General features: G+C 40.4%; 1 protein-coding gene across 2 annotated transcripts in view; it reads left to right on the forward strand.

The window, feature by feature from the left end:
• The first annotated feature begins 3,817 nt into the window (after positions 1-3,817).
• The window catches only part of GLT1D1 (glycosyltransferase 1 domain containing 1), a 69,625-nt gene continuing 51,459 nt past the window's right edge, over positions 3,818-21,983 (forward strand). For both annotated transcript variants that reach the window (XM_084538831.1, XM_084538832.1), the window contains exons 1-3: positions 3,818-3,963; positions 12,585-12,733; positions 16,357-16,462. In XM_084538831.1, coding sequence (XP_084394957.1) covers positions 3,896-3,963; positions 12,585-12,733; positions 16,357-16,462 — 323 coding nt within the window. In that variant the 5' untranslated portion in view covers positions 3,818-3,895. The remainder of the gene's footprint in view (positions 3,964-12,584; positions 12,734-16,356; positions 16,463-21,983) is intronic.

Here is a 21,983-nt window from a genome sequence, read left to right on the forward strand (position 1 = left end):
GCCCAGCCTGAGGAAACTTCCCCACTGCCCCACGGAGGTGGGCGGGGGGGTGGGCGGGGCAGAGTGGCGCGCCGCCATTGGTTGAGGTGGCTGTCGCTCCGTGTCACGTGGGTGGGAGGGCCGGCGGTAGAGGTGGCTGCGAGGGAGGGGTGGGGCTAGTGGGAGAGGAAGGGGCGGGGCGTGAGGGGAGGTGGGGAAGGGCGGTGGGGTGGGGAGGGGCCGCGGGCGGTGCCTGGGCGCGGGGCGGCCACAGGGACGGAGGCGGGGAGGGGGGTTCGCGGGCCTCAGCCTAAGCCCCAGCTTCAGCCCGATTTTTGCGCTGCAGCGCCCTTTGAGGTGCCAGGCAGGGTACAGGGGGCACGGAGGGAGGAGGCTGCAGCGGGAAGTTTGGTGTGATGGCTGCTTGGGGCGTTCCTTCAGGCCGGGATCGCGTTTGGGGCGTCAAATGGAACCGCGTGCCGTGAATAACTTACCTGGGCTCAGCCCTGGCCTCTGTCAGGGCCCTCGTTTTCTCCTCGGTTTTTATCCAGGTTAACGGCAGCGAGGAGTGCTGACGGCAGGAGCCCTTGCTGGTCTACATGGAGACTGATCTCAGTGCGTGGTTAGAGAATGTGCACTGGTTGTGGCAGGGCTGGGGGCCTAACGTGGGCTGTCTCACCATCATGTGTGCTAAAGTAAAGATCATGAAAGTACATTATTGTCTTAAACAATATACTTTATAACCTCAACTCTGGCCAGAACCAAGTCAGAAACATACTCTAGTTACATGTTTTCTAAAAGGCAGACAGATTGACATCATGTAGTTACACCCAACGTTTAGGTATGACTTAAAAGTTTTGGAACAGCATTGGTAATTGAGCAAGTAATGCTTGTAAAAGTAAGTATATTCGTTTAATGATGGGTCTTTGTAAATAATATGTGCCATAAAAATGACTCATTAAATATATTTGCACTCTTAACTAGTTATATTTCGTGTCAAAGGGCAATGAGGAAAATGCAACTGGCTGTACGGAGATCTCTTTTTGTGAACTACTGTAACATGACAATCTAATCTAAAGCATTACATTTCAGGTTTGCCCTACTTAATACAGTACATCATATCAGCCATGTGACTACATCTTCTAGGGGGTCTAGTGGTACTTCCTAGAGGCTACAAAATAACTAAGTGCTCTGCATTATTGTGTGTTTCAATATATGCAATTATCACATTGTAGGTCCTTCATAATTTCCCTTAGCATAGGGTGAGATTTTATGTTGGCCCATCCAACAACTGCTAAAAGCACCTAGCAATGTAAAATAACATTTGAAATGTATGCTGTAAAATATTATTTAAATCCTCAGGTATTGACAAATTCTGACTCAAATTGAGAAGCTGCTGTTCTAACTTGAACATTCTGTCTTGAAGCAATAGTGGCTTTAAGAAGGATATTTTTAATTTTTCTCCAAACAAGAACATTTAGCTACAATATGTTTAAAACTTCTTCATTAAAATGCATGTACATGTTTTCAAAGATGCAACAAAACCTAATGCTGCAAAGACTTGTAGGTTAATTTTGTTAGTCAAAACCTATGCGACAAAAAAATGTATAGTAATAAACTGTTCAGACCTCTTTCACTATTTCTTTTATTTCCTCTTTATTTCCCAGATGACTGGTTGAGTTTCCTTACTTATCTCAGTTCTTTGGTGGAACAGACCTTGTCTGCTTTGATGTTTGTGTTTTTGTCTTTTTTGTGTTATACACTAAATGTGTTGGGTAGCTGTTGTCTGGTTTTTGAGCTTGTGGTTTTGTTTAAAAAAGAAAAAAGCTACGATGGCCAAGATCTTTGCAATTAGGTGGCTTATGGAGATTCATCACCACAGCTTCCTTTTTACCAAGACGTGACTTTCTGAGTCACTCACATATCCTGCTTTGGTCTGTATAACTAGAAAATGCCCCTGTTTGGGTTACATGAGCTAATTTAGGCCAGCGGTACAGGGCTGCAAGAACACGGCAGGTGTGCTTCTTGTTTGGGACACACACTGCCAGCCTTTCTTGGTGCAGTACCCCTGGATGAACCACCTTGTGGGGGTGTGTTTCTTGGAACCAGAATGAAGGGGTGCTGATAATGGATATAGATCAGTAATGTGTCAGGAGACAAAAGGCAGCTGTGTGTCATGCTGTCAGTGTGATGTATTTGAGGTCTGCTGGACAGTGACAACAGGGCAGAGATGAATTTTATAGCAGGGATGGCTGGTGCTGGCCATCCAGCTGGAATCCTCGCCAGGTTGACAAAAATGCTCTGAATTTCAGTGGAGCTGGGATTTCATGCCAGAAATGCTTTCTAAAACAGTGATGAAAATGTAGCTTGGTGGAAGTGTAGCTTGGTCCTGCCTACCCTTAAATTAGCATTTGTGCTATTTTCAGCATTTATGCAAGACTTGGTGCTCTTAGCTTCTAAATAGAAGCCAACTTTTTTAGTTTGCATGAACATTAAAATGGTCTGAAGAGTATGTCATGCTGAATGATTTCCAGCTGAGCCTCAGTGAGATGCAGAGTTGAACATACCTCTGTAGCATGAAGGTCTTAGCAGAACCCAAGCCTGATTACCAAAATACTTAACAATTTGCCAAAGTATGGTAGGAAGAAAAAAAAAAAAAAGTACATCTTTTCCTCTTCTAAACCTTCAATTCCAGAGTACCTGTCATCCTCAGAGATCCACAGAAAGCATATCAAGAACTATGATTTTTTAATTTATGAATTTTAAGAGCCTTTCTCCATAACTGGAGTATATTTTTTACCCACAACTAACATGGAGACTTGAAGAGTAACTGAAACCAAAATAAACAGGCACTGCAGTTTGTGGACCACTTCTTCTCTCATACAGCCTCAGGGTAATATTGGCATTGATGTGGCCCTGTGATAAATTACATCTGGGAAATGGTCATGGTTATAAGCATCCGAGCAAAAAAGTGAGCTTTCTGTTAGATCAATTCCTCTTTCTAGTCTATCTCATGGTCACAAGCATCCTGCATGTGCTCTCAATATTCTTAGAAAATACTGAATCAAGTTCAAGGCCATGGATATCTGCAGTCTGCCAGCTGGCCTCTGTCACTGTACCAAGGGACTCCCACAACTGGCCTCTCAGTTTTACTGCCTGTGCCCCACCCAGCCGCTCGCTGTGCTGGTTGTAATTGGAGTTTTGTCCTGAACACTTCCTTGATAGTTTGGGATCTAGTTTTCCTGGTCTGGGGTTCAGGCTCTTCCTTTGCCCCATCCATGGGGCAATGATGATCAGAGGGCTGGAACACCTCTCCTGTGGAGACAGTTGGGGTTATTTAGCTCAGAGAAGAGAAAGCTCTTGAGGGACACCTTTTTATCTGCCTTCTAATATCTAAAGGACCTGCAGGAACACTGGAGAGAGACTCTATTGGGGTGTGTAGTGATGGGACAAGGGGTAATGGCTTTAAACTAAAAGAAGGTAGATTTAGGTTAGATATAGAGCAGAAATTCTCTAGGAGGGTGGTGAGGCGCTGTCCCAGGCTGCCCAGAGAAGCCGTGGCTGCCTCATCCCTGGCAGTGCCCATGGCCAGGCTGGACAGGGCTGGGGGCCCCAAACCATTCTACACTTCCCTCTGTGCATCTGTAACCGGGTTCTGCCCGCTGTACCAACACTGCAGCTCCTCACCAGACCCTTCCCCCGGCCTTACAGCCTTCCTGACACTAAGCGCGGTTTTTAACCTGGGGGACCTGGAGACACAGCCACTCACAGCCCACCCGAGGGCCGCTGCCTCCTCAGGGACCGCCCGTGGTCCTGCCGGCCGTGCCGGCCGCTCCGCGCTGTTCCCGGGCCCGCCGGCAGGTGAGGGAGGCACCGACTGAGGTGGCTGCCGGCCGGCCTGACGGGAGATGCCGCTATGAGGCTGCTCTTGCTGGCGTGCCTCCGAGCGCAGACCGGCAACGCGACCACGGCGGACAGAATACAGTAAGAGTCCCGTGAGGGGACCGGGGGGGATCTCCCCCGATCCACCGCCTCCCCAACATCCCCCATTTGCCGGCGCTGTTCCCCGGCAAGGGGGGAGGCGGCGGCGGCCCCGCTCACGCCGAGCTGCCGCGGCCCTGGCGATGAGGGGGGAGCTCCAACGGGGGGTCATCCCCGGGGGTCCATCCAAGGGAAGCGCCATCCCCGGGGGTCCGGATCCGGGGCCCGGTTCGGGGCCCGGCCGCCATTCGGTGCCCGCCGGCGGCGCACGGAGGTGGCGTCTCCCACTTCAGCCGCGTGGATGGCGGCCGCCGGGGGTGTGTGAGGGGGCGGCGGCCAGGCGCCCAGCGGCGGCTCCGCGGGCCCTGCTCCGGCGGTGCCGAGGGGAGATCCGCCGCCCTCCGGGGAGCCGGGGATGTGCCGGGTGAGGGGCCCGGGGAGGCACAGCCGCGCTGGCGTGAGGGGCTCCTGGAGAGGGGCTGGGGCACGGGGAGGCTTCGCTGCTGCTCTGCCCTACAGCAGGGGAGTAAGGGAGAGGGGGAGCGGAGGGAGTGCCCCCCGGCCACTTATATATATATATATATATGTAAGATTACTATGTGTATATATATATATATATATATATATATATATATATCAAACAAGTTCAGCTCAAGGCAGTCTGTTGGCGGTTATCCCAGCTTGAAAGCCCAGAGCAGAGATGCCCTCACCAGCGTCACTGCTGGCCCCTTGCACAACCCAGTTAGTCAGTGGTTAGTCAGTGGTGCAGCGGATTCCCAAGGGCTGCCCGTGTTGGGAAATACCCAGAATTAGATGACAAGTAAACGTGAAGAGCGGTAGCTTCTGAGGGCTCTGAAATGAGGGTCCATGCAGGAGTTCTCCTAGGGCAGCACTTCTGCAAGAGCCATTGCCGTTACTTCCTTGCTGGGGGGCTCTGTGACATGCAGCTCCCATGGGAATTACAAACATGAATCTATAGTGCTTTGAAATTGTTTGGACTAACAGTGGTGCATAGAGACACAACATTCGTATTTTTTTTCCATGAAATATGGAAAAAGTATGTGGGTGAAGGCATTTTTAAATACTTAGATGTGCATTTAAGCTTTTTATGTGTTAAAAAAGAATTCCCATAAAAACATATTTTGTCCTCTTGAGACAGGCTTCTAGTTTGTTATCCACGATTTAGCTGTTTTTCTTAGGATGAGCCTCTCAGAACACCCTCTGCTATTACACATTTTCCTTGACCCTTTCTCTGTGTATTATCACATTTCACTGTTATGCATAGAAACAGTTGGTTGACAATGTTTAAGTTTTCACTCTAGTTAGGTAATATCAAGTTCAATCTTAGATTTGTGCAGGGCTACCGTATTGTGTAAGATAGTGGTGAAATGTACCTTCTTTGCATCAGTCACACAGGCATTGAAGTTATAAAGCAGATGGAGAATAAAGACCAGAGAAGGCTGAAGTCTGTATTTTAAAAGAATAATTAAAATACTTAGATGAATACATTCTTATGTTCTTAATACACATTTTGTACATGTACATGTCGTCATAGAGTTCATTTGTTGTAGTTTGTGGGGCATTCTTAATTTATGTAACTCTCATCTTTTGCTCTCACTGGATAAAACAAGGCTAGTTATTTTTGGGGTAGACTATGTTCATTCTTCCTCCATAAGATTATTTCTTCTACCTTTACAAATTAAGTATTCACATACTTTCAACTTCAACTTTGATGAAAGTCCAACAAACATCTAGTCTGTGGAGCAGTTTAGAGGTAATCTAGTAAACAGCTGGTTCTGCATTATTTCAGGTTAAACTAAGCATGAGTAAGCCAGTCAAACAAATGCCTGCGTATTATTTCAAATATGGTCTTTTAAATAAACCAGGATTGATCATAATCATCTGAACATACTGCATCAAGACACAGTGGTTTAGCAAGGGGCCATTACTGGAGTTTCAGTAATCAGTAACTAATGTGTGTTAGTACAAAAGAGAGAATAGGCTTGGTGAGACAGAACAGCACAGTTGACAGATGGTTTAACATACTACCATGTTAACACAATCATTTGCAGCTACATGAACGCATCTGCAGTATCTGTGCAGAGTACACCAATTTGCTTTAGCATCCTAATGCTAATAGACACACCTTACACAAAATGGATGCCGCTTTCTCATGTGCATAGACCTTCAAACAGAAAGAAAGTCATGAATGAGAAGTTAATTTAATTCATGTTCAAAATAAAGGTAGGTAAAGAATTCTAACAGAAATAGTCTTTGAGAATTAGTAACTTATGTCATGTTCAATTGCTATCTTATCACTTAACATAAATGTTATTTATAGTAGTAATATAAAGAAGCCCATTTAGGAAAAAAAAGTCTGATCAGGAAAAGAAGTGAAGAGTATTAGCTAGCAATAAAATCTGAATTCCTCACTAAAAGGCTGCTCAAGTGACAGCTATCAGTAAATCCATGTCACATAGATACTTGTACCTAAAACTGGTTTTCTTAAGACTTTACTTTTTTAAAAAATATCTACATGTATGACCAAATGCTGATCGAACTAATTTGCCATACTAAGGTTAAGTTTATATAGTCACCTTTGTAGCATACATGTTAATACACTAAGAATAAATACTCAGATTAATATTTTTCTTCACTTGTTTCTGTATGCATACTTACGAAATTATTTGTTCAATCTATTTTTTTTTTTTATATTGAACTATGGTAACTTTCAGTTGAGTATACATGAAACAATGAAGTTGCCTCCAGGTTGGACACTTGCCAGTGTAGGTTAATTTTATGGCATAATATCACTGAGTATACTATGTTTATGGTGTCACAGCTGTTTCTGTAACTGCTTCATCTTTTCATAAATAATATATTCATTTCCTGAGCTTAAAGTAGCTGGTGACAAAGAAACCAAAATCTAATTTGGCTAGAAATCAGTTCACTAAAAGAAGTGATATAATGCAGGTGCTATGAGCTTTGTTTGTATTAGACTGCATAATCTTTAATTGCCTTGAGAAAACTGAGCAGTGAGTAGAGAATGAAACACAACGCAAAAGTCTTTGGTTGTGCTGCCATTCTTCAGTCCTAGCAATGAGATCAAAAAGGGTGTTAGGAAAGAAAAAATACATCTTCTGTGTCCCTTGAAATGTTCTATTAATCATTTATTACTTTATAGTGATGGGGAATAGAAATCTTGAATTAATTGGTTAATTAAAAACATTTGGAGGAAGTATTTTGTCAATACGTAAATGTCTTTTTGGAGAGGAAGAGATTGTTTCAGTTTGAAATGGGACAGTTTAAATAGCTGTTTTGTAAATCTCTAGATAATCAACTGCAAGAGAATTAAACCCACAAATTCAACAATGCATGGCTTATTGCTCCTCTTTGCAATATTTTTCAGCACTGGACTTTAAGGTGTACTAAGTAAGTTTGTGGATGACACTAAATTGGGAAGAGTGGTTATTAACTGTTTCAAGGGTCAAGAGGCCTTGGAGAGAGATTTTGACAAATTAGAGGACCGGGCAATCACCAAGTATATGAAGTTTAACAAGAGCAAGTGCTGGATTCTGCACCTGGGAAGGGGCAATGCTGGATATATGTACAGACTGAGGGACCAGAGGCTGGAGAGCAGCCCCGCGGAAAGGGATTTGGGGGTTCTGGTCAATGGCAAGTTGAGTGTGAGTCAGAAGTATGCCTTGGCAGCCAAGAGAGCCAGCTGTACCCAGGGGTGCATCAGACATGGCACTGCTGGCCTGTCAAGGGAATACATTGTCCTGCTCAGCTCTGTGCTGGTGCAGCCGCACCTCAAGTTCTGTGTGTGGTTTTGGCACCACAGTATATGAAGAACATAAAACTTTTTGAGAGTGTCCAAAGGAGGGCTATAAAGATAGTGATGTGTCTGGAGGGCAAGACACATGAGGAGCAGCTGAGGTCTCTTGGTTTGCTCAGCCCCGAGCAGAGCAGGCTGAGGGGAGGCCTCATGGTGGCTTGCAGCTCCCTCACAAGGGGAGTGGAGGGGCAGGCACTGAGCTCTGCTCCTGGGGACAGCGACAGGACCCGGCGGAATTGCATGGAGGTGGGACAGGGGAGGGTCAAGCTGGGTGTTAGGGAAAGGTTCTTCACTGACGGAGCGGGTGGCACTGGAACAGGCTCCCCAGGGATGTGGTCACGGCACCAAGCCTGCCGGAGTTCAAGAAGCATTTGGACAGTGCTCTCAGACACAGGGTCTGATTTTTGGGTGGTCCCATGTAGAACCAGAAGATGGACTCCATGATCCTGGTGGGTCCCTTCCAAGTCAGGATAGTCTATGATTTATTGGAGTAATTCTGATCCACAACTTTATTTCTATTTAGTCTTACCCTATCTGCCACCAGTAAAATCACACAGAAAAGCACTCATACAGGAGGATATGCTCTTCTCTTCAGGACACCTTCTTCTAAGAGGTCTTTTACCAACATATGTCAGTTTGCACAGGTGCTAGTAAACTTCTGCTGTTTGTGTAGCCATTCCAAGAAAAGTACAGCTGCAAAAGGCAAGCAGTCATCCTCTACCTTGGGATCTGATACTCAATTATTTGTATGGCCTGCTCTTGATGTACACTGCATCCCAAATGTTTTGCATGACTAGACCTATTTATAAGGCAGGATTAAATCTTGTAGAGTTAGTTTGTCCTTCCAAAGGACAATTACTGATTTCAGAATGTAGGGACAGAGGCAATATCAATCCGTTTTTAATTTCTGTTCTTATTCACAGTGGATTTTCTTCATGCTTCATTCCAGCCAACACAAATTGTCTGTGATATTTAAAGAAGTTACTTTAAGAGCTATAAAAAAATCAGTACAATTTGCAAAGGAAACAGAGAATATCAAGTAGGGTTTCAAGTCTTGTAAATCCACCGGTTTCAGTGGGAATAGTGAGTATTTGGCTGTGGCCAAGTTTCAGAAAAGGCACTGGAAGTCACTCTGCTAACTTATTAAATTTTGGATCATGTTGTATAGATTTAAGAATAGTTCATGCATAGCTGCTTTACAGAATAGGCAGCCTAGGGAAAGAGGTAATTAATATTTTTGGAGGAAGCCTACTGTGTACTGTTCAGAAAATGTCAGTGCATCTACGTACCAGAAACATTTTGAAAATCAAACGTTCTTTGTCTGTAAGTAATTCCATTAAAATATTGGAAAATTAGAACATAAGGTTTCTGAGAGGAGATGTCAGAAAATAAAAAATAGTTTGAAAACTACTTTATCTTAGAAGTAAGCATACTTGTAACTCATTTGTATTTTAGCGTCAGCCATGCTGTGTTTGGAGCTGCAGAAGAGTTTCTTCATATGAGGACCTGTGAACTGCAGCTTCTTCAGGAAAGAAGCCTTCTAAGTCAGCATAAGTGAGAAGTAGTGATCAATAATGTAGGAAAGAAAAAATGAAACATTGTAAAACATCACCTGGTGTTGGAGAAAACTGTTTTTCTATAGAAGTCTTAAAAAAAGTGAAAACGTGTCAGTACAGGATTACACCTTTTATCAATATCCCTCTGCATACCCTATAGACCCAGAGCAGACACTCACATACTTATGTGTTGCTTATAAACCTCTTGATTTCCAAGGAGTGTAAAAAATAAAAGGAAAAAGGTGACTTCCCATAATACTAAAATGGGGTTGGGAAATATTTTATCCAGTATTTAAATGTACATAAATATCACAGTGTCAGCAGTGACAATTATCATCGTCTCTAAGAAATCATCTTTCAAGCTTATTACTGAATGACTGAAGTTTTCCCAGTTTGGTTACTTTCCAGCAAAACATGCCAAATTGGAATCTGACAGTCAACTCCATTTTAGAAATATTATTCTCCCCAAATAGTGAGTGCCATTGGCTTCCATGAGTCTTTCAGTAGGAAGGAAAGATGAAAAAGCAAGGCAAAATCTGGATCCAAGCAATAAACATTGGTAGTTAAGACACTTGGAAATAAACCTCATACAAAACTGTGATAGACGGAAAATGTAGCCTTGAAATTTGGCGTTTTCTGTCTTGTCTTAGATTCACAGACAGCAGGAGATGTGTTCATTTTTATTTTTCATGTAGAAAGTATTTGTTTATAAAATGGCAAAATAATGTGAATACACAGTTCCTAGGAGGAGAAAATATGGGTAATATATCTCTTGTGTCTTGGCTTGATTCAGGGACATCTGTGACTTCATAGACAGACCGGCCTTCAAAAAAAAAAATCCCTTGCAATAGCTTTACAGCACCCTCTTATCATGTTCCTTGATAACAACATATGTGTGAAAATCACAGTCTACATTTTTTTTTTTTTTGGTTATAAAGATGAAATGCCATTTAAAAAACAGGAAAATATCACTGTAAATTTCAGTTCTTAAATAGTACCCCATAACTGGTTCTACATACATACATTTCCATATATGCATAATTTGAAGCTTCTCACTAATTATATTGAACTTAATGGTATGTTTATGGGATTAAGTTCTCTTCACATCTGGGAATTCTAATTATTCTGGGGAAAAAAAAAAAAACATATTTTTTTCTTTCTTAAGCCCTATGCAAATTCATTACATGCTCCTGAGTCATTATGCATAGGGGAAAAATTAAGTAAAAGAGATCATCCACAATTTCCGAGCACTGGAACACAGAAGGGAGTCCCTCTCTATTTACCACAGAAACAGCTGTCATTCAGCTGTGAGATTTGGAGCTGTGGAAACTGTGGAGGAAGGTCTCATTCCTAGTGAATAACAATAAAGAAGCTTTAGATCAAAATTCCCAGCTGAGTTTCTTGACTCCTGATATCCTGAGAGAGTTATTTTCAAATTAATTGTAATATGCAAACATATTGTTTTTACATGGTAGTGATTTATGGTAATTGGAATAGTGATGGGAAAAAAATATCTTTTAGAATATTTAATGAGCACCTGTGAACTTAGGGAACGCATGCACGAGCATCCTGAATATTTGCCCAAGAGATTTTTCTTCCCACAGCTGTGAGATTTGGGCATCATTATTTAGATATAAATTGAGAACCTCTTTCAAATGGCAAGCAGGTACTTGGTACAAGTGCATGGGACAACAGAAGTAAATAATTGCTCAACAGTGTAAATAAAGAGCTTGCAATCTGGCTGCATTTTATTATTTATTAGTGCTTATTATAATGTATTGGTCTTGTTTCAAACAGTGAAGTTAAAAGTAAAATGAGTTTCTTCGTTTCAAACAGTGAAGTTAAATGAGTTTCTCTGAAGAATAAGAAATACAGTACCATATGTTATGCCGATGGAATTCTGTGTGATATAGTGCTAATACATTCCTTCCAAGGCCTCAAGACATTTTATAACATTTTTAGCACCAATTTCTGCAGTAATGACTAACTTCTGCAGGACAAAAAATTACATTCCTTGGAAGGATATGAAATGATAAAGAAAGAAAACAGCTGACGTTATCCAAGAAGCTACTGAGTTAGCAGGATTTTAATGCCAGAACAATTAATATGCTATGAGAAATAAATCAGCTGGAACAATATGTAATAAGCAGAAAACATTCTTGTGGTCTTTTTATAATACTCAAAACATAAACACTAGTTATTTGAAGCAATTTTATCTGTCAGCAGGTACAGTGTGCTAGTTTCTATCAAAACATGGATTTGCTTCTGTATGTATTTTGGCTGATGCCATTGGAAACACTGATAACTGATTCTGTTTTTTGTGGGAGGAGTTATGAGCCTAGTGTGTAAAAGAAAAGACTAAACCAAAGCTCACTGAAATGCCTAAAGTAAAACTCACTTTAATCAATCAGTTTAATGGCTTTATCAGTCTTTGAAACAATTTTTAATATGAAGAACCAGTGCATATAAAGATGAATAGGTAAACTGACACAAGGAGAGGTGTGTTTTCTGTGTGCATGATTTTTTTTGTCAATTGAGATTGTTTAAAAGGACTGAAAGTTTTTGAGTAATCACTTTTGCGTTGTTTTTTCTCTTAACTTCAGTTATCCCATGACTGTTTTACAAATGGGTAAACTAAGACAAGAAGCAATTAAACTCACAATCAAACAGAAAGAGAATACATTTTCAACTGTCCAGTTTAATTTATGTATTCATTTTTTTGTATTTGCAAAGACTTTTTGCATTTTCTTGATTTTTTAATAGAATTATTTATCTGGACGTATTTCTGTTTTCTTTCAATTGGTGGCCTTTCTGCAGAACAAGGGTCTGAGGATGTCCAAGACCAAGGCTTACACACTTCATTCAAAATGAATCTTCTTAGCATCTTTAGAATCTTTTGAATAAAAGACTAATCCAGAAAGGTACTGATCAGAGTTCATTTCCATTGATTTCCAAAGGTGGATTGACACATGGCAGGCTTGGGCCATAAAGTGGGTATAGACTATGATGCTTGGCAGTGTGCACAATGGTGATAATAAAAATGTTTTCCAGGAAAACCCTCTGTTATAGCTCCATTATTGCTTGAATAAAGTTAGTGTAAACAAGATGAATGTAGGAATAAAAATTAAGAAAAAAACATTTTGATTAAGCATATTTAATAAAATGAAATGTGTGCAGAATTAACTTTTTTTTTTTTTTTTTCTCTTGTTCCATCTGTTCTGATAATGAAGGAGTCATCTACATGCTGCAGGTCATATCTGTGTTCTTAAAGATGTTTTCAGGTATGAAAGTCCAACTGAAATAGCAAATCTAACCTCTGCAGATAAGTTTGATGCAGCCCTGGCCATTCATCTTTATAAAGGAGGCAGACTTCTGCAAGGTAATTAATTCTTTTTCTATTTTGCAATAAAAATACTTCTTAATAAGGTACTGAGAAAGAAGAGAATGCATATAAACAGTTATAAATGACAATACATGCATAAACCCACACATAATGTAGTTATGCTATTTATTCACTTCAACAAATGTTCAGAAACACTGAAAATCGTTCTCTGTGGGAAATCTGATCCAGAGAGGAGGGGACTAAATAAATGTGCTTTTAAAGCATTTAATGCATTTTGTAATTAAGTACTTTAAGTACATTAAGATAAGAGCATTATATTAACATTAAGATACTTTCAACAAATGTGCTTTTTCAGAGGACAATAGCTTGGCTAAGTATAGCTGAGGTCAAATAGAAAAAAAGCCGAGAGGCTAATTTGATTTTTCTGTTAAAAAATGAGTCAGTTTTTTTTTTGGACATGGAATAACTTTAGCTGACACGAGTTGTCATTCATGACAGCTAAACTGTAGGAGACAGGATGTTATCAGACAAATAATAGAGTTTTCTATGGTAACTGGCCATGTAGAACAAAATTTTAGCCTGCCATTAATGATGCACTAGAAGCACTTCCTGTCAAAATTATAGACACTGTCACCTACTGAAATTGCAAGTACGTATCCATTTTTGAGATGACATTCCAATTGTCCAAGTCTATTTACTTGTACAAAGGTACATAATTTGATACTTTCATCAGATTGCAGTATAAGTTGCATTGTGCTAGTTTTCAGACTTTGGAAGTCCCCTGGCAATTTATACTGGTGGGTTTTCAGAAAGCCTGAATTATTATGTCTAGTATGCTTGTGTATCTTTTGTTACAATGGAGCTCTGATTTCAGTAGGGATCCTAGAATACAAATGCAAAAATAATTCTGTGTGATGATCTCTGCTACCCTGTGTATTAGGACTTCTCTTGTTGGAATACAGAAACAATTGCTTTTGTGACAAGACCTAGAGTTGTTTTGGAAGAACCTTATGGAAAGTATTAAAACTCTCTCTTTTTTTCTGAGGAACAAAAAATAAAGTTGAGTTGTAAATGTTTATAGTAAAACTTCTTTGTGGTTTTGATTTGCATAGCATCACCTGAACACTGTTGCTATTAGATTTTCAAAATCCCAAATAACCTGCAAGGCTTGATACCTGAATGACTTATAAAAGCTTACTAATTTAAATAAATCAGAGACACACTGTTCCTAAAACCATCTGCAATAACTAAAAGAAAGATAAAATGGAAGTATCTGAAAAGAAAGACAGTAAATGATAAGATTGCTGGGATGATCCTAGTCAAAGTGCTTGCAATTTTTTTGGAGGAGAAAAGTGATTCATAAGACATTCCTGATTCTGGTAACAACTACATGTATTCTTCTCATATACTTTATTAAGAAATATTTAAGAAATTTAGTTATTGCAGTTGTACTACTATTAGTAAATCTTTTGGGCCCTATCACAAAAACATTGTCAACATGATTGGGGATGTAAAACCAGCACATATATAATAGATAACAGACTAATTATTTTGTTTTTTACTTATTAGAAAGGCAATATATATATTTGTTCAAGTATTACAGAAAAGTCAGTCTTCTGAGGACTAGTGCTGTGGTGTTTTGACAGTGCACTTTAATTCTCTTTACCCACAAATATTAGAGTATTACAACTATTTAGAAATGTCAAGTCTTTAAGTAGCCAGAATGGCAAATAGTCTGTCTGCCTTCCTTCCTTCCTTCCTTCCTTCCTTCCTTCCTTCCTTCCTTCCTTCCTTTTTTTTTTTCATTAAGTAATGAGTAAATTACCAATGCTGAAATGGGAAACCACAAAAAACAAACAACGAAACACCAAAATGATCCAACATTTATTTAAATATAAATCCTCATCGTACAGCTCACTTAATTTTCAAATATAAATGTGAAATGTATAGTAAGTTTTAATCTTTATTAACATATTTTGTTTCTTATTTGCTATAAGCTTTCCTCATCTGCTTGTTTTTAACCATGAATTTTAATTATGAGAATTCACTGCTTTTAAACTGATTATTTTTATCCCTTAAGACCGATGGTAGCTATAGAAAGCGTCAGCAATAATTTTCATGGCCACGAACATTCAAGGCCAGTTATATTATTTCTCAAATGCAAGGATCTCCATCAGCACAGTATCTCCCGATGCCCTGCTTATTGGTCCAGTGCAAAGATGGCAGTGATATGTACGGAGTCGTCAATACCCCTCCACTTCCATCACATAGCAAAAACAAGAAAACAAAGCCTATTTTCTGTCTTTCTTGATACACGGTCGGTGGTGGAAGTACTGCCTAATGACTGATTCTTGTTCACAGTCAGAAGAAAACTTTGGCTTCATGTGTTACAGCTAACAGAATTCTGCAAAACTATCATCATCACCTTGATGAGTTTTTTAGGATCTTACTAGAGGCTGTTTCTTTTGCAAAACTGCAGTGCCATTTGTCTGGAATTTAAAACCATGTTCTTCATGTAGTAATTAGCCACCCTCAGGTTGTTATTTGTTAGCTTAATGTGGTGTAAAACTGACCACTAAATCGTTTTCAGTGCTGAAACAGTCAAAAGTAAACATTATTGACTGCCATCTTGGTTAGTTTAAGGGAAGAACACTTCTGCAACTTGTCACTTACTAAAAATAGCCTGATGCCAGGAAAACAAATACTATTATAAAAGAATCTTAAATTACTGTTGGCTTTTGTATTTTCATCTAAATAGTCTTTGGCCTTGTCCATGTAAAGCTTACTGCTGTTAGCAAAGAAGTGCTACACTACCCTGTTTTGATGGTTTTACTTGTATTCAGATATGAATTTATTTTCATGCAATGTATCAAAACTAGGCTTTTAACACAGTGCACACACCACTGGGATATCTGTACTTTTTCTGACACTCTAAAATTTGAATTTTGATAAGGTCTTGTGCACAGATCTTCCCCAGTCAACATAACTTCCGTTGCTCTTACTGTTCCACTGTTGGCATCTTAAGGCACTTTCCAGAACTTGGGTCATCACTGAAGGTCTTACAGCAACCACTTATAAACACAGACCTATCTTTTCGGATGTAATTAAGCAAAACAGTGGTTTTGCTGGAGGTAGACTGCCTTATTTAAATGAGTGACTTTTTCCAATGGTATGGCTCTACCTACGTATTTTGTAGACATGAAATTGGCCACCCAAACCATTATATTGGAATTCTTGGGAGGACACGATTGACAATGATTGACTGAAGCTAGATACCTGGAACCAAACTTTAACGTACTGTATCTTATTAAAATGTGAATGCCATTTAAAACATTATACTGTTTGGTGGTCTGCCAAAGGTAAGAAGTAATTGTTTTTACTAAGTACAGACAAAGCCAAAGAAAATCTCATAGCTGCAAAACAGATTGACTTGCTGAGAAAGTGCCTTCTTATTGTATGTTTTTTTTTCACTTCCAAAACCCTAAAAATTCATGTTTCTTCAGGTTTCATTTTCAAAGGCTTTTGCTTATGTATGTGTTAGAGTATTATCACTATATATATATATATTTTAAATATAATTTTCAAAATTACTCAAATCACTTTAAAAGGTAATGAATCCTGTGCCTTGTTCCCTTCTCATCTTGGTCATTGTTTTGCAGGTAGCAGAATTCCTTTTGGAATCATCTTTGGAGGGACAGATATAAATGAAGATATCAAATGTGAAGAGAAACGTCGGATAATGGGGGAAGTGCTAGGGGAAGCCAGGTAAAATCTGTGTGGAAGGTTTGTGACAGCAAATTGTTTCTTTCTAATGGCAGATCTTTTAGGAACTGATCCATAAATGGTTGGAATCACTGGGAGATGTGATTCCAGACAAAGGATAGGCTACTTGATATCCCTACAAGCTCTACTTCTTATGATTTTATGATTCATAAATCATTTTATGATTTATGAATCACAGAATCACAGAATCACAGAATTTCTAGGTTGGAAGAGACCTCAAGATCATCGAGTCCAACCTCTGACCTAACGCTAACAGTCCCCACTAAACCATATCCCTAAGCTCTACATCTAAACGTCTTTTGAAGACTTCCAGGGATGGTGACTCCACCACTTCCCTGGGCAGCCTGTTCCAATGCCTAACAACCCTTTCAGTAAAGAAGTTCTTCCTAACATCTAACCTAAAACTCCCCTGGCGCAACTTAAGCCCATTCCCCCTCGTCCTGTCACCAGGCATGTGGGAGAACAGACCAACCCCCACCTCGCTACAGCCTCCCTTGAGGTACCTATAGAGAGCAATAAGGTCACCCCTGAGCCTCCCTTGAGGTACCTATAGAGAGCAATAAGGTCGCCCCTGAGCCTCCTCTTCTCCAGGCTGAACAAGCCCAGCTCCCTCAGCCGCTCCTCACAGGACTTGTTCTCCAGGCCCCTCACCAGCTTCGTCGCCCTTCTCTGCACCCGCTCAAGCACCTCGATGTCCTTCTTGTAGCGAGGGGCCCAAAACTGAACATAGTACTCGAGGTGCAGCCTCACCAGAGCCGAGTACAGGGGGACGATCACCTCCCTAGCCCTGCTGGTCACACTGTTCCTGATACAAGCCAGGATGCCGTTGGCCTTCTTGGCCACCTGAGCACACTGCTGGCTCATATTCAGCCGACTATCCATCATCACTCCCAGGTCCTTCTCTGCCTGGCAGCTCTCCAACCATTCCTCTCCCAGCCTGTAGCTCTGCTTGGGGTTATTGTGCCCCAGGTGCAAGAGCCGGCACTTGGCCTTGTTGAACTTCATGCAGTTGACCTCAGCCCATCGGTGCAGCCTTTCCAGATCCTCCTGCAGAGCTTTCCTACCCTCAAGCAGATCGACACACGCACCTAACTTGGTGTCATCTGCGAACTTACTGAGGGTGCACTCGATGCCCTCGTCCAGATCATCGATGAAGATATTAAAGAGGACCGGCCCCAGTACCGAGCCCTGGGGGACACCACTAATGACGGGCCTCCAACTGGACTTGGCTCCATTCACCACGACTCTTTGGGCCCGGCTATCTAGCCAGTTTCTAACCCAACAAAGCGTACGCCAGTCCAAGCCAAGAGCAGCCTGTTTCTTGAGGAGAATGTTGTGGGAGACGGTGTCAAAAGCCTTGCTGAAGTCAAGGTAGACCACAGCCACAGCCTTTCCCTCATCCACTCAGTGTGTCACTTTGTCATAGAAGGAGATCAGGTTCATCAAGCAGGACCTGCCTTTCATAAACCCATGCTGACTGGGCCTGACTGCCTGCTTCCCCTGCAAGTGCTGCGTGATGACTCTCAGGAGGATCTGCTCCATGAGCTTCCCTGGCACTGAGGTCAAACTGACAGGCCTGCAGTTCCCCGGGTCTGCCCTCCGGCCCTTCTTGTAGATGGGCGTCACATTTGCGAGCCGCCAGTCAACTGGGACCTCTCCCGATAGGCAGGACTGTTGATAAATGATGGACAGTGGCTTGGCCAGCTCCTCTGCCAGTTCTCTCAGTACCCTTGGGTGGATGCCATCAGGCCCCATCGACTTGTGCACATCCAAGTGCCGTAGCAGGTCACCAAACAGTTCTTCATGGATAGCGAGGGCCACATCCTGCTCCCCATCCCCTTCCACCAGCTCAGGGTACTGGGTATCCAGAGAACATCCGGTATTGCCGCTAAAGACTGAGGCGAAGAAGGCATTAAGCACCTCCACCTTTTCCTCATCTCTTGTAAATAAGTTTCCCCCCGCATCCAGTAAAGGCTGGAGATTCTCCTTAGTCCTCCTTTTTGTGTTGATGTATTTATAGAAATGTTTTTTGTTATCTTTAACGGCAGTAGCCAGATTGAGCTCCAGATGAGCTTTGGCCTTTCTAATTTTGTCCCTGCACAGCCTCGCTACATCCTTATAGTCCTCCCTAGTGGCCTGCCCACTTTTCCAAAGATTATAAACCCTCTTTTTCCTGCTAAGCTCAAGCCACAATTCTCTGTTGAGCCAGGCTGGTCTTCTTCTCCGCCAGCTCGTCTTTGGGCACGTGGGGACAGACCGTTCCTGCGCCATTAAGATTTTCCTCTTGAAGAGCGCCCAGCCTTCCTGGACTGCTCTGCCCTTCAGAACCGCCTCCCAGGGGACTCCACCAACTAGTGTCGTGAGCAACTCAAAATCAGAATGTAGAGCACAGAATCACAGAATGGTTTAGGTTGGAAGAGACCTCAAGATCATCGAGTCCAACCTCTGACCTAACACTAAAAAGTTCCCCACTAAACCATATGGCAAGGGTAGTGATGAATTTTGGCTTCTTGGGCTGTGAATTTTCAAAATGACACAAATCCTATTAAAAGGTAATAAATTTTGTGCTCTTGCTTACTAATCCTGTGCTTTGCTTACTGAATGTTAACTGTTTTCTAAAATAATAGAACTGTGCATGTGATGAAAGAAATTAGAAGAATAATAGCAAGGAGGCTTGTGATCTGACAGCATATTGCTCTGTAGAATAATCTACTTTATGGGTAGGCATTATAAAGACAGCCTTTGATGGTTAGTGTAACTGTGGACTGTAGCAACTAGACTGTAGTTTATTTAATATATTTGTAAAGAATACAACTGTAGCATGCAATCAAGTTTTTCTTTCTTACCAAAACTATTTTATACTTTTACATTTCCAGATTTGAGTAAAGAAAAAGATAGAAAAATAGCTCCAATGATATTCATACAGTTGTCATTTGTACAGAATTACCCTGGCCATGTAAATGACTGATGTTTGGTATTTAAATAGTGAATCTGTAGTGGTGGAGGTGTGGTTATTTAAATAGTATCTTTATTAGTGGTAGAGTTATGAATATTCCTATTAAATCGTAATGCAGTAATATTATTAGCCTGAACAACATTGGACCCCTTTTACAAGACCCTGTGCCAGAAATGCGAAATGTTGCTCCATATTAAAAATAATAATAATTTTTAAAAAGTTTATTAGTAAATTGTTTTTTTTGTTATGTATATTTAAACATATAAAACACTCTGTACTGGGAATAAAGCATTTTATATGCATTAAATTCTCTCTGTACATACAGACTAAAGTGCCATTGATTTGACTGAAGAGAAATGATAACTAAAAATAGCTGGTGTTTATCTTGTTGCATCACAGAATCAGATGTTTTCAGAGGCCTTGCACATGATGTGTTGACAGTGTGGTTGATTGAAAAGCAGGTGACTCATGTAAAAAGGGTTTTTGTTCTTTTTTTTTTTTTTTCTTGCTAATGTGATCCTTTTTCTAGCTACGTAAACAAAGAAGCAGAGATGGAGAAAAAAAATCTGTTCAGTTTCTCTTAACTTTTTAGGTGATTTAATAAGTGAGTGTTTTCAGGGTACTTTGTACATCAGGAAAAATTCCAATGACATGTCAGTGTAGTCAGCAGTGGAAAAATAATAATAATAATTTAATAGATGGTTTAAGTCTTATCAAGACACATGCTAATGTTGTCATTTCATAAGCAGCCCAACTAACTGCTTACTGATGGCAGAGGATGACCTTATTGCTACCTTAATTCCTCTCCTTCTCCTTTAATTCTCACCTGTGGCTGTGTGACCCACTCTTCCGTGTGCCATGACTGGACCCCTTTCTGAGCAAGTCTAACTCAATTAATGGTGTAAAATTGCGGGTTTTATCTTCTGGGTTAGTTTTCCACTGCTTTAATAAGAAAAGACAGCTTGTGTAGGGATACTGCAAGGATGTCTTTTTTGTGGCAGTTAGCTGCTGCAAGAGGTCATTCAGCCTTATGGATCTATATTGCGTCTGAACTTCTGGTGACCTGAGTACTCTGCAGAGGCTTCATTCCAGAATTGACCTCTAGGTAAGCAGAGAAGTCCCTGAGTGTGCAAGGTATAATAAAATCTAAGCACCTGGAACGTCTTACCAAATCCAGTGGTACTGCTTATATACTTACTCTAGCAGAGCTTAAATACATTACCGAACAACACTATGATCCTTGTGGGTCCCTTCCAGCTCAGGATATTCTATGGTTCTATGGTTTCTCAGGATACTATCCCTATTCATCACAACATTTTCACTAAAACAGATAACTACAGTGGTTCAGATAGAGCAGTATGGATTTTAGTTCATGTTAGCCAAGAGGAAACGCATATAGTGTGTGCAGTAGGCTTGGATCTTGTGGTTTTATCTTTGCTAATATCACTATATATCCTAGCTATTATTATCTAACTTAACACTGGCATAGATATGCTGTTCTGTCTATAGTGAGTTATAAAATGGGGTAGGTAAAAAGACTTTAAAGACAGCACTTAATTATACTCATTGAAAAATCATTAGGCCATGTTCTTATGTCTTAGGACTTGCAGTTGAAAAACAACTCATGGCCCCATTTAAGACAAAGTTTATATACTTTTTAAAAAATTATTATTTAAACAGTTTTGAAGGAAGAGAAAAAAAGTTATCTAATTTATCAGTTAAAATGAGAGTATTAAATTTCAACACTGGAAAAAAGACCGTTATACAAGAACAGTCTTTTTGTGTGTGTCCACTCTGATCCAATTCTGCATTTAAAACATGTTCTGTCACCAGTATTCCTAATGTAGCTTATACAAAACTATGCTTTACTGAATGATTTTTTGTGATAATTGGGTTAGGAACTTGAAGTATAGTTTAGTGGCTAGGATTTCCTCTGATGTTTCAAAATGCATTACCACATGCTTTATGCAGTTCATAATATTTTCTCTGCTGAAGGAAAAGTAATTCAGTTTTCTAGAAGTTATACTAAATGGATCTCTTCTCCAATATTGTCACTATTCATTGCATAGTTATTAAAAGAGACGTTGATTTTTTTTTTCCCTTATTGATTGCAGGGTTCTAAGTAAAAAGTACTATGAATTGTAGATTACTTGTCCTGTACAATAAACCACCGCATTCCATAAAACAAAGTATTGAACACTGTCTACCTTTATAATGAGTGTTTCATTTTTAATCAAATTCCTCTAAATGGTCATTGTACTCCCCTAGCGTATTTAAATCTATTGAATAGTATTTTGTAGACTTGGGAGCAATAGTTTTTTTCTGCTTGTTTATGTGATATATTGAAAGTATAATTGCAAAAACTAGAAAGGAAGCATATGCAACTTGAGAATAAACAAGCATTTGCAAAGGCTTCAATAACCTTAAAGCTGTCATATTGTATATGTAAAATGCATTGTTAATACCATAAAGCAGATACTACAAAACAGATGTATGGGAATATCTGCTCACAACAAACAAAAGTAAGAGTTATAATTCAGCATTTAT

The sequence above is a fragment of the Aythya ferina genome, assembly GCF_964211825.1.
Source record: "Aythya ferina genome assembly, chromosome: 17".
Classification (NCBI taxonomy): Eukaryota; Metazoa; Chordata; class Aves; order Anseriformes; family Anatidae; genus Aythya; species Aythya ferina.